General features: G+C 45.5%; 1 protein-coding gene across 1 annotated transcript in view; it reads right to left on the bottom strand.

The window, feature by feature from the left end:
* The window catches only part of LOC144775999 (coagulation factor XIII B chain-like), an 89,872-nt gene that overhangs the window by 29,466 nt on the left and 47,753 nt on the right, over positions 1-12,653 (bottom strand). Inside the window, exon 2 of the mRNA XM_078659250.1 lies at positions 4,601-4,783. Coding sequence (XP_078515376.1) covers positions 4,601-4,783 — 183 coding nt within the window. The remainder of the gene's footprint in view (positions 1-4,600; positions 4,784-12,653) is intronic.

The following is a 12,653-nucleotide window of genomic DNA, read 5'->3' as shown; positions in this document are numbered from 1 at the left end:
AGAAACAAGATGTCATCTGGATCAGAGAGTAAGGAGCGATCAAAGGACCAACTCCTGGGGATAGTTTTAGTAGGCCCCACATGTTCCATATAGACCGCTGAATGGTCAGATAGGTGTAGAGGAAGATATAGAATACTCTTAACAGAACCTACCAATCTTTGACTAATTAATACATAATCAATTCTGGACTGATGATGGTATTTATAGTTCTGGAAAGAGATACCCTGTTGCACACCTGACCTTACTCCATATTGCTTCATTGAACTGAGCAAAAAAGTCCTAGTTTTAGAATGGGCTTGGGGACGGCTATTTGGAGATTTATCTAAAACAGGATCCAAAACTATGTAAAAATCTCCTGCCAAGATAACTGGCTCGGGAAAGGAAAGTAAGTGTGAAAAAATAGTCTTGAGAGTTGAGTCTAGGTTTTTGGGTGGACCCTCAAATCCCCATCTTACTAACTCCTTGAGATTTTAGTATGCTTCTTGTTTACAGAGGCCCAAAGGGCTTTCCATCATTTGAATCAAAGCTGGTCTATTTTTAACTTGATTAATTGATTATAATTCATTTTTAGTTGCAAAACGTTATTTTCACCATCTGCACCTGCGTACACATTCTTTATTGCATTTGCACTAAAGAACGCTTGTAACAATCTTTGTCAAACCACTCAAGATGAGAACGCTTGGATGCGTTGTTACAGCCCTAAGTTGGGTCATGCGTTGGCTGTTACAGCCAGGATATGCTCAAGGCTTGTAATGCTTAATAGGGATGATTGAAGGTACTCCCATTGTTCATGTGCTGATGGGTGTGTGGCTTTTTGCAACCTGAATCTCTGGAGTATGTTTTTTTTTGTTGAGATTGGGGTGACATTGCAAAGTGGAAGGCAACTGCTGCTTTGTTGTCAGGTCTTGCCTGCTAGTGGCAGGGACAGTAGAAGGAGAAGTGGGCTGTGGTCTCTCTCTCACCTGAGCTCTCTATTCAATATTACTTAATCAATTGTGCTTTCACAATTTCCTGCTCTGAAGCTACTTTGTACCAGAGAGTCTGATGGTGTGCGATCATTGAAGAGACATAGAAGCATATTTACACTTTTGTGATGTTCCTGTGGCAATAAACCTTTCACCTTATTTACACCTTGTAAATAAGACCCCTTTTCATGCTACACTTTGCGCAAAAGGATTTGGCAAGGGTTTTGCATAGTGCAGCACACATAGAAACAGCAAATCACCATAAATTGTTCTTTATGTGGAGGAAGGTGTCTGCTTTTATTGTCAGGAAACTGCTGATAAAGCGGCGATAATGGGCTTGATAATATGCCCTTGTGAATTCCCATAGCAGTCCAGGTTAACACCAGAACCTGGGCTGCTATGAGAATTCACAAGGGCATATTATCAAGCCCATTATCGCCGCTTTATTGGCAGTTTCCTGCCGATAAAAGCTGCGATAATGTATTGCCTTTTCTTGATAATATGGCCCTTGGTTTTACTAGATGTTGTGCCGTCTCCCCGTCATGGTCACAGGTACGAGTGGGTGGGAGGTAGGCCACTGCCCCCAAAATGCACCCTGCACTTCCTTGCTACACTACTGCTGCCATTCTGTTGTATATATGCCCTAAAGTGTTACAAACACGAATAGCGTACTTAATTGTTCCCCTTTCCTACTCATGATGCAGCAGGAGTAGCGTGGTGGTGTAATGGCCCATGCAGGATATTCTTCCAGGATAAACTGTTCAAACAACATCTTGTGAAAATTAGTGTTTAGATCACTACAGATTAGGATGATGTTGTTAATAAGAGAGGTTCAATTCTGCCCCCTTGGGTATTGAATCTGATGACCTGTTTTGCGTTTCTTCTGTATGTTTTCAAACAGCAACTCAAGAGAATGAAAGATTGATCGGGTTCCATGAGCACTGCCTGACAAGCGACATATATTCAGAGGGGCAGATTTACAAGCCCCTTGCGCCACCGGTGCATCATGTAGCGTGACGCAACGGTGGCACAGCCTACTGAGTGATATTTACAAGCACAGGTAAAGTCACCCTACGTGACCTAACCTGTGCTTGTAAATATCACCCCTGTTCACGCAACACTTTGCGTGTTAGGGGTGTGACATGGGTATTGCTGTGGGTGTTCCCACGCAGCACCCATGTCCACTGATGCATTTCCATATTTACGAGAAATCGTAAATCTGGAAATGCGTCAGAATGCTATGCTACTACAGGGTTGGCATAGCTAGGTGCAACAAGGAGAAATGGTTTCATTTCTCCACATTTTTTTCCTCTTTCAATGTGTGCTGCATTCTACAGCACACCTTGGAAGAGGAAATCACCTCAAGTGATTGGTTTTGTGCAGGAAGGTGCCCCTTCCTGCACAAAAACAATCTCTCCATGACACAGGCATCCTTGCACCATGGTGCAAGGGTGCCTGCGCCGGCACTTGGCAGCAGTTTGTGCGCCTGACCAGGGGGAAGCACAGAGATGCAACATATTGTTGTAAATATGTTGCATCCTTGTGCTTTGAAACTAACGCAGCGCGGCACAGCAAAATGACTTGAGGCACTGAGCTGCGTTAGTTTCTTGTAGATGTGCCCAGAATGTCCAGCGCCCAATTTGTTTTTTTGTTTTTTTACTTTAGGTGTTGGATGTCGTTACTTATTCTAGAGAAGGTGATTGCTGTGGTGGGTCAGAGGTTGGTGGATAGTGGGCCCACCTTTCAGTCTTCCTTTTTTCTGCTTTGAGGCTGGGGTGGTGTAGGATGTGAAGCCAGCAAGCTTGATGGCATCCTTTGCCCATGTGTCTTGGAAGCGACAATGTCTTGCCTTTTTATAAAATGAGACCAATCATTGTCTCCTAGCTTCTTTCCTAGGCCTACAATTTTCAAGCTTAGAATTCGCAGATTTTGCTCTTTCAGATTTACCGTGGGTCTTGGAAATGTCACTGAATCCTATGGGTGTCGACTAGGAGCCCACAGTATAGCAGCATGGCTTTCCAAGCCCAGTGACAATGGGCCAGGTTAGGTTTTGTTTTCTTGGCGAATGTGTGAAAAGGTCTGGAGGCCTTTCGTCTTGGTAATTTGTTAGCTGCATATGGAATTTGATTTCAGAGAGTTCATTATTGTTTGGGAGCCACACCTGGTTTAAGAGCCAACTGGAAAAGCGGTGCTTGCTCCATTTGCTCCAGTAGAATGATGGTATAACTCTCCACTCTGGCCTCCATCACCACAGTGGCCCACATTGCTACTTTGTCGACATGCCCCAGGATTTGATTTGCAAGTTGTTTCACAGGCCAGGAGGCCAATGTGGAGTCTTCCCATACGGGGTAGTTATTATTGCAGTTCGAATCACTCCTAGATATATGGTGGAGACCAGGGAGTTTTTAAATTACGTTTTGCACATTGACTCTGTTGAGGATATCGTGGCTTTTCTCTGGATTGATGGGTGGGGGTGAAGGACAAGGTGAACTTCTCAGGCTCTCGGATCAGGCGAGGTTGCACAGTTTCACTTAACTTCTCTTTAACTTAGAAACAGGTTCTTGTTGCATGTGGAGAACGGAATGACATTTTTGACATTGGCCCTGCAAAAACTTCTGACATACCTGATGAACGTTGGCGGATGTGTTTTAGGTTTACTGGAAAAAAGTTTTAATTGTACCAACTGCAGAAATGACCTGCACATCTGGAAAGCAACGCTCCCTCTGCTTTGATGTAAATATTTGTACCATTTGCATATTGCCTCTTATTTAAAATAAATAAAAAACATGAACTCAACGTTCTTGAAGATATGCTAAATATATTACCAATGTGAATTGTGTGACATTTCATTCTCTTAAAAGCATCCCAGAATGTTTGAGAGCTTTCTAAAAAAATGCTATAAATTGCAGTCTGCTCTTATTCTCACTTCTAACCTAATGCATGATATGAATTTCACGACTGAGTTGCTGCCACAGCACAAATTTAGCTAGAACGAAAATAAGTAATGCCATCACATAATACAAACAATGATGCATCACACTTGCTGCAGGGAATGTCTGCTTAAAGAGACCACCCAATGCAGAAATGAAAACACTGGTGAACTCAGTTATGCATCTCTAACAATCACCAACAAAATGTGTTCTAGAATGGTGCTTTGTTTGGAGACGTCGGCTGGGGTTTTGAGATGTACTACGACGTAATTCACTGGATGCCCCCCCCCCCCGCCCTCACACTAGAAAGTTGGGCAATGTGGCTTGAAAGAGCAAAACCTCCTCATTTTGAACATTGAATTCATTGATCAATTCATCTAGATAACGGTTTACTACAGCTATGGGCATGTAACTGGAAAATTGGGGAGAGGAGTTGGCCTAACGGCTAGGGCAGTTGACCTCGAATCTTTGGAACCGGGTTCGAGTCTCGGCAATGAGCTGAACATCCTGTGATTCTGGTCAAATCACTTAATCTCCCTGTGCTCAACAAAAATGAATGTGTCCTCATGTAACGCAACTTGTGTTATGTAAAGCGCTCCGATACCGGGCCAATTTTGCGCTATATAAAACTCCGTAAAATAAAAAACAATTAATAAGAGACCAGTTTGTCATGGTTTGAAGGGTCAGTATTAATGTTATAAATACCTGTGCATTCTGGTAGCTCAGACCATATCCCGTTCTGACACGTCACCTTGCTGGGTCCCTTTATTTTAAAAGATTCTTGACATTTGTACTCCAGGACAGATCCAGAAATATAGGATTCCTCTCGCTTTTCAGTGATATCGCCTTTGGAAATTGTAGGTGCGGCACCACATTTTTGTTCCTCTCCTAAATTAAAGGAGACATGTTTTACTTGTGAAGAATGTTTATTCACATAGTGCTATTACTGAAAGCGAAAGTTAGAGTTTCTTTTTCACCAGTGGTCAGACACAATACCCCTCATCGTGGTACAAATGCACTAGGGAAAATGTAAAAATGTCAGTTCATTTTAATCTAGATTGCCCATATGGTCAGGGACTACCGACCACAACCCTCCCCGTTTCGTGCACCACCAACATTAAACCATTAAATCAGTTAGACATGTGAGGATTTTTCTTTGGAAGGCGGCCGTATTTCTTAAAACATGAAAAGAAATTAAAAATTGTTGAAATAAACAATATTTACACAAGCATTAATATGCAAAAATTTGACAGTAGATTACAAGCAATGTAGACAGGTATCGAAGGGCTAACCTTAACAAATGTCTAGTACAGCGTGTTTCCTAACCGAATCTATCTGCCTTGACAGGTACGACTCGCACTGCGCATGCGCTGCTGCCGGCGCTTTGATATTTTAACTGTCCTGCTGGACATTACTCTCACTTGTTGCTTTAATTATTTTCCCTCGTTTTTAGCGGGATTAGGCAGGGCTCCACACCCCTCCCTCCCTCTTACCTGCATTTAACGGAATCTCCATCGCCGTTTTGGCGAGTCCGGGTCCCGGGGGTTGCCCTACACAGGGGCCATCTTGGATTGGGCTCTACCTTATTTTGACGGCCGCCATTTTGGAGCGTCATCGCGCTCGCGCTGGGCCTGGAGGGCCTATTTAAGGCGGTTTTTTCAATCTATCTGCCTTGACAGGTACGACTCGCACTGCGCATGCGCTGCTGCCGGCGCTTTGATATTTTAACTGTCCTGCTGGACATTACTCTCACTTGCAGCTTTAATTATTTTCCCTCGTTTTTAGCGGGATTAGGCAGGGCTCCACACCCCTCCCTCCCTCTTACCTGCATTTAACGTAATCTCCATCGCCGTTTTGGCGAGTCCGGGTCCCGGGGGTTGCCCTACACAGGGGCCATCTTGGATTGGGCTCTACCTTACTTTGACGGCCGCCATTTTGGAGCGTCATCGTGCTCGCGCTGGGCCTGGAGGGCCTATTTAATGCTCTCCTCCACCGCGCAGCGGGACGCGCAGGTGGGTCGCCCTCGCTTAGCCGGAGTCGTGCCTGAGTCCTGCCCGTCTGCGCTCGTCAGCGACGAGGAAGCGCGAGGCAGGGCAGGCCCGACTCATTGGTTAGCTCTGGACATCTTCAACTGATGCTGGTATGTTGTTATACTCACGGTCAGAGTTGTTAGCTATAGGACATAGAAACAGGGACCACCTGTGTAAGCCTGTTGACCCATTAGCAGGCCCATATAGATGCCCCTGTAAGGGCTGGTCACTTGTGAGCCCCACGAAGATTCGTTCCTTGGAAGACGCTACTTCTGTAATTCGTACAGGTGGCGCGCCGCGGGACATTCGGCTCTGGTGTCTAAACGTGAGGTCTTTGGTCAAACACTACCAGCTCATTCACGACCTTGTTGAAAAAGAAGATCCTGATCTTTTTTTATTAACTGAAACCTGGCTTCAAGATCCAGACTCAGCTATTTTAAACCTCGCCTTCCCTCAGAATTACACGGTCTTCACGTCCAACAGGACCACAAGAGGAGGGGGTATCGCTATGGCAGTCAAATCCTGCTTTCCTGCTGAATGGAAACCTGCAGGGCTGCCTGCCTGTGAAAGTGCCATCTTTAAAGTGGCTTTCAGCCATCAGTTTACGCTTAGCGGTATGCTCATCTACCGCCCACCCGGCAATGATTCTGTCTTCAGGTCCGCACTGGCCGACATGGTCAGTCCTATAGCGATGGGTTGTGCCAATTTTAACATCATTGGGGACCTTAATATTCATTTTGATAATAGGTCGGCCACAACCGTGAACACTCTGCTGGCGGATCTTGAAGCCCTCCAACTCAACCAGCTTGTCACTCTTCCGACCCACTCAGGGGGCCATATCTTGGACCCCTTCTTTACCACGCTGGATGGGGTGAAGATGACAGATCCGATCCAGATGGGATGGACGGACCACTTGCTAGTGGAAGCCTTTTGTCCTATCCACGATAAGTCTTTTACATCAGTGGACAGGCCGATTTTAAAAAGGCTTTGGCATAAGCTCAAACTTGAAGATTTTTATAATCTATTGGAACAGAAACCTTTGAGCGATTTTGATAATGTGAACCAAGGATACCAACAGTTCTGCTCATGGATCTCGGAGGCTCTTGACTCCCTTATACCCCTGAAGTGGTCGAAATGTAGGGCAAAAACAGCTAGCCCTTGGTATAATGAGTCTCTTGCCAAGCTGAAAAAGTCTTGCCGGAAAATAGAGAGGGAGTGGAGAAGATCTTATGATCCTACTCTAAAAATCCGGTATTTTGCGGCTCTAAAACACTATCATAGGGCCATCTGCAGAACACGGGCCACATTCTACGCTCAGGAATTTGCAGCCAGCACTAACCCTTCCAAACTGATTTTTAAGGTTCTGAAGGACCTTATGAAAAAAAGAGCCACCTCAGAGGTGATTTGCACAGACTCCCATTGTGAGAATCTGGCCATCTTTTTCCTGGAGAAAGTGCAAAAAATCTATCGAGGATTTGATTTATGTCAGCCGACTGGTGCGGTAGCTGACTCTGATCCGTTGAGGTATGAGACCCTGGCTATAATACCAGATTTGTCGTTGGAGATCTTCGACAAACTTAGCCTTAGGATCAAATCAGGCTCCCCTTTGGACCCGCTGAAGCCGGTTCTTATCAACACACTCTCTCCGCTGTGCCGGACTCCCATATTGAACCTTATCAATATGTCGCTGTCCAGTGGAGTAGTTCCCACCGCCTGGAAACAAGCGGTGGTTACTCCTATACTAAAAAAAGCCAACTCTGACCCTCGGTTGTTAGAAAACTACCGACCCATCTCCCTATTGCCTTGGATCTCTAAAATAGCGGAAGCACATGTCAACTCGGTTCTGGCTGAGCATCTGGCCCGTAACCAGATACTGGATCCCAGTCAGAACGGCTTCCGGCCAGGACACAGTACCGAGACGGCGTTACTTTACATCACTGAACATCTTCGCCAGGTACTTGATTCAGGTCGTACAGCAGCGCTTCTATTACTAGATCTTAGCGCTGCTTTCGATACTGTGTCCCACCAGATATTGATCCAACGCCTAGAGGAGGCTGGAGTCTCTGACACCGCTTTGGAGTGGTTTCGATCATTTTTGTCTGATCGAACCTTTAAGGTGGCGATATCACCAGGCCAGTCTACCATCTATCCCCTGGAGCTTGGAGTCCCGCAGGGCTCTTCGTTGAGCCCTACAATGTTCAACCTCTATGTGAAGCCGCTAGCTGCGGTCGTCAAGCAGTGGGGTTTGGTCATGACCTCATATGCGGACGACACGCAGCTGGCGGTGACACTTAGTGGAGATCCTGAGGTGGAGGCTCCAAGATTCCGGGCGGGACTTGTGGCAGTAGCAGGCTGGCTTCGCACCAATTGCCTACAGTTGAATGCCACCAAAACTGAGGTGTTGGTATTGGGGAAGCACGCCGAGCTATGGGGAAAGCAATGGTGGCCACGAGAGTTGGGCGTCACTCCGATTCCAGCGTCCGGAGTGAAAAATCTGGGCATCTGGTTAGACCCCGGGCTCTCTTTTATGGAACATACAAAAAGGACAGCCGCCACGTGCTATGGTATCTTGCGGGGTATAAGACCAGTCTTGAAATACTTTGATCCCCCCACCAGACAGCTAGTGGTCCAGGCGTCGATTTTATCCCGACTGGACTACGGCAGCTCGTTGATGTTGGGGGTGAATCAGGCGGAGGCCTCTAGGCTCCAGAGGGTACAAAATGCTGCGGCACGAGCCATCGTAGGCCTCCCTAGACACTGTTCGGTGTCAGGTACCATCTCGGCCCTTCACTGGCTTCCGGTCAGACAGCGGATTAAGTTCAAGGTGCTGTGTCTGGCCTTCAAAATCTTAAAATCCTCCTCGCCGCCGGCTCTTGCTAATCTACTCACTCCGTACATCCCTCTAAGATCATTAAGATCAGAGGCGCTGTACTTGGCAGTCTGTCCCCGCTTTAAATTGAGTAGAATGGGCGGCCGCTCATTCCGGGTGCTCGCAGCGGGGATATGGAATTCGCTCCCGGTTTCTATTCGAGCTCTTAATGACCTGTTCGCCTTTAGGCAGGCGATTAAAACTTTTCTGTTTCCTGTTCTTTAATATTCTTCCGTTTTAATATGTGTTATGTTATAGTACCTGTCAAAAGCGCCGGGACGCCCCTTTGCTGGGGCAGCTGTGCGCGATAGAAATATAATTAACATAACATAACATAACATAACATCCTGCGTATGAATTTTTGCATATCCTAGCTTTTGGGCCTACGGCAAAGTCGCTAACCGGTGTCAGATCTCTATTAATCAGCTACGCACTCACGCACGTCCGAGTGCGCATGTGCAGAGGGCCCGTTTACCGGGAGAGTGGTTACCCCCGTACGCTCCATGAACTCCATTAATCAAAGAAGGGGGGCCTTTCACTCTGCGCCGTGTACTAACGTCATAGTGTACGTGCGGGGTGGCTAACCAGCCCAAAGAAAGCGTGACTCCCCCTTCTCCCGCACCCATCCAACCAAGCGGATATCCTGCCCCTGGAGTTCTAGGACAGACCATTGGCCCCTCCCCCTGGGCGACCCCATTCAAGAATGGTGACGCCCCTTAAATTGACTGCTCACCGATCATGACCTTACTGCCTGACCTAGGACTACAATAAATACGACAATTATGGTACCTGTAAACGGGAAAAAAGGCCTAAGGAAAAAACATGTATATCCACCTTTAATGTGCACCAAATGCTTACCCTCAATATTCACATCCTGTAAACGGGAAAAAGGTCTAAGGAAAAATTGACACCAACGATATTTACAGTGAACACTGAACCAAAATTGGTAAGACCAATCAACACACAAAACCAAGAGTCTGCTTCAGGGGCTGGTGGGTGGGAAAGATTATTCTGTCCCTTGCAGGCCTGGAGAGCGCGGGGACAAGAGGGCGCCTCCTGCGCTCTCCCGGCCTTTTAACCTTAATTGGGGCGGACCAGTCCCCACTGGTCCGCCCCCCCTAGCACCTCCCCCTTGACCCGGAAGCAAAAATGAAAAAACTCAACACATTTTCTTATTTGTATATAGGACTTAAAGAAGTTTGTACTGCTTCTTCGAAATACTGCTGTCGAGAGAGGCTGAAATTAGAGACACAAAAAAAGTACTTTGTGGCTCCCAAAGAAGTGAAGAAATGAAGACATGCGATTCAAAACAATGAAAGCAAGTTTCGCATCTTTCAAATTTGAAATGTATCTGAATAAAAGTCTTTAATTGAACCAAGTTCTTTGGCTCTTTCCTTCACTCAATTACAGCGTGCCTGATAATGAAAGGGCGGCAGGCGACTTAAAGGACACCGGATGGTTGGCCAATAACAGGGCTGCTTTAGCACTGGTGGTGGCGCCCGTGCAGCAGATTTATTAGCCCCAGTCCCCTATGTCCTTCAGTCCTTAATTCGAGCCAATGTTTTCTAGGACTCGGCACCCACACTTTATTGTCAACACTGGCTCTTATGACAACCTGCCACATGGTGGCACTGTTTGTCTTATTTTTAAGGAGCACAATAGCTGTTGTTTAATAAGTAAATATATATTAAAATCGGTGATACCTGCCACCTAAAGCTATAAGAATAGCCTGGGCTGCATGCATTAGTCACAAGGGCGATGACTAGTAGTGACTAGTAGTGATAGTACTGTCATTGGCAGCGCTTGTGAAAGTAATGGTTGGTGCAAGCTGCAGTGGGCTCCGGACAAAGGGGGTCCTCATACCAGGAATTGCCGAGATTAAGCTAACATCTGATAGAGCAAGATTTCGCATCGCGACTTGCTCGATTCAAAAACCTCGAAATCTGTTATAATCCTGTAATCCCAATTGTTCGTTTTACTAATTTTATGTATTTTTGAATGTGCGTGTGTATCCTAGTGATGCTTGCCTATGTGTTATACTAATACGATTAACCCTTGTACCTAAAATGGCCGCTGCTTGAATTTTCGCTTCTGCGCATGCGTTAGTCATACTCACGTGACTTTACGTAGATGTAGTCTGGAGGGAAAGGGTGCGCATGCGTAATAGCCACAAGATGGCTGCTCAATGTAATAACGTGGTGAAGCTTGTGCTGTTGCTCATCGTGTCGTTATGTGTAGCACTTACCCTTAACAGCATAGTATATTTTTATAATGACAAACCTGAAGTACGAAATCATGATATGTAATACATTCATTTATTTCTATGTTTTAATTTGTTTTCGTTTACTTTTCATGTATCACGGGAAATGGGGGTCTGAAATCTATCGAGAGCCATCTTGAAGGTCCCTTCTGCGCATGTGCGTGCAGCCAGAGGCAAATAACCTTGGGCAGTGGAACTCAGCCAGCTGGCAGCCACAGTCAAGATGCTCATGTGAAAGCCACCTCTGCCCCAGCGAGATGGAGTTAAATGTTCTGAAACTGTTACAATGATATTCTTCTATTGTATTCTGTGTATTCTCTCATGGGAACCCCAATCTTGCTAGGCGGTACCCAAACATGTAGATTAGGCCTTAGAAAAATCTGTTCTGATTGGTGTGTTAACCCATCCTACCTTAGGACCAATCGAAATTGGGGATTCTGACACTTTGCAACATTGGGGGGTGGTACACTGACCCAAGAACAGTATATCTACCCTAGGTTCACCTAGGGAAATTGTCCGACTTGTCCGAATAGCTGACCTGTCACTGACCCAACGCACTCAATAGGTGACTGAATACAGAGAGCTGCGGAGCACTCTGTCCGAATTTGACCATAGACTCTATACAGAGAGCTGCGGAGCACTCTGTCCGAATTTGACCATAGACTCTAAGGTTTTACTAAACCTTAAGTGCTGGCGGAGCACTTTGCTGGGGAGTTCGCTAACCCAATCGGGGTTCTGACTGATAGCTGCAGAGAGGGTGGAGCGCAGGTGTTGCTTCCGAACTGCGGGTGCTGGTCGTGCCTTGGTGGTCCTGTCCTGATCCTAATCTGGTTTTCCTGTCCTGTCCTGGGGTGTCCAGTCTGCACCTGCTGTCCCGTTGATGTCTGTCCTTCCTGGGGGTATTTCCTGCCCTTAACTGACCCGTGGCCAGGGTTGGTTTTCACACCAGTCTAGGTAAATATACTGCTGCAAACTCTAAACTGCACCTTTCTATTTTTCTGTCTTTGCTTCAATAAAGACATACCTTTGCACATGATAATTTTCCATACTTTCCGCAACCTTTGCATATCCTAAAGTCATTTCGCATTTAATTTCATAGCGTATTCCTATGTTACCCTACCTTTTAGAAATCATTTTCTCCATTGCAGTTTGCAATTTTCTGATGTGGTCTATAATTTTCTCCTATAGAACTGACTGAAGTAAATTTCTAGAGTTATAGCGTATTCCACTTTTTACTCTTATTTAGTTGTTTTAGGATTCCTAATTTCCCATTCATATTCATGAAATATGTTTCCCGTAGTATAAATGTATACTTACATAAACTTGCCCTTTTAAAGATGTCTATTCTTAAGTTCCATTTATAGCATATTCCCTGTTGCACTATCATTTAGAAAACCTAAATGTTTACCCTTACTTTGTTCCTTTATGGATATGTGATTTTCGTCATCTTGATTATTGACTGCCTTTTTACTGTGAACCTTATAATTTCCGAAACTGATTTCTAGATAAAATTCTTAAAACTTCCCAGTTGTCCGTGGTCATTTTATGAATATCAAAGCTATTTAAATTAGGTTTTGTATTTTGCTGCGTTTCCTTTTA

The sequence above is a fragment of the Lissotriton helveticus genome, chromosome 1_1 (genome assembly GCF_964261635.1).
Source record: "Lissotriton helveticus chromosome 1_1, aLisHel1.1, whole genome shotgun sequence".
In the NCBI taxonomy this organism is placed as follows: domain Eukaryota; kingdom Metazoa; phylum Chordata; class Amphibia; order Caudata; family Salamandridae; genus Lissotriton; species Lissotriton helveticus.
Note: the sequence above shows the minus strand (reverse complement) of the source record. Positions and strands in the feature narration are given on the sequence as shown.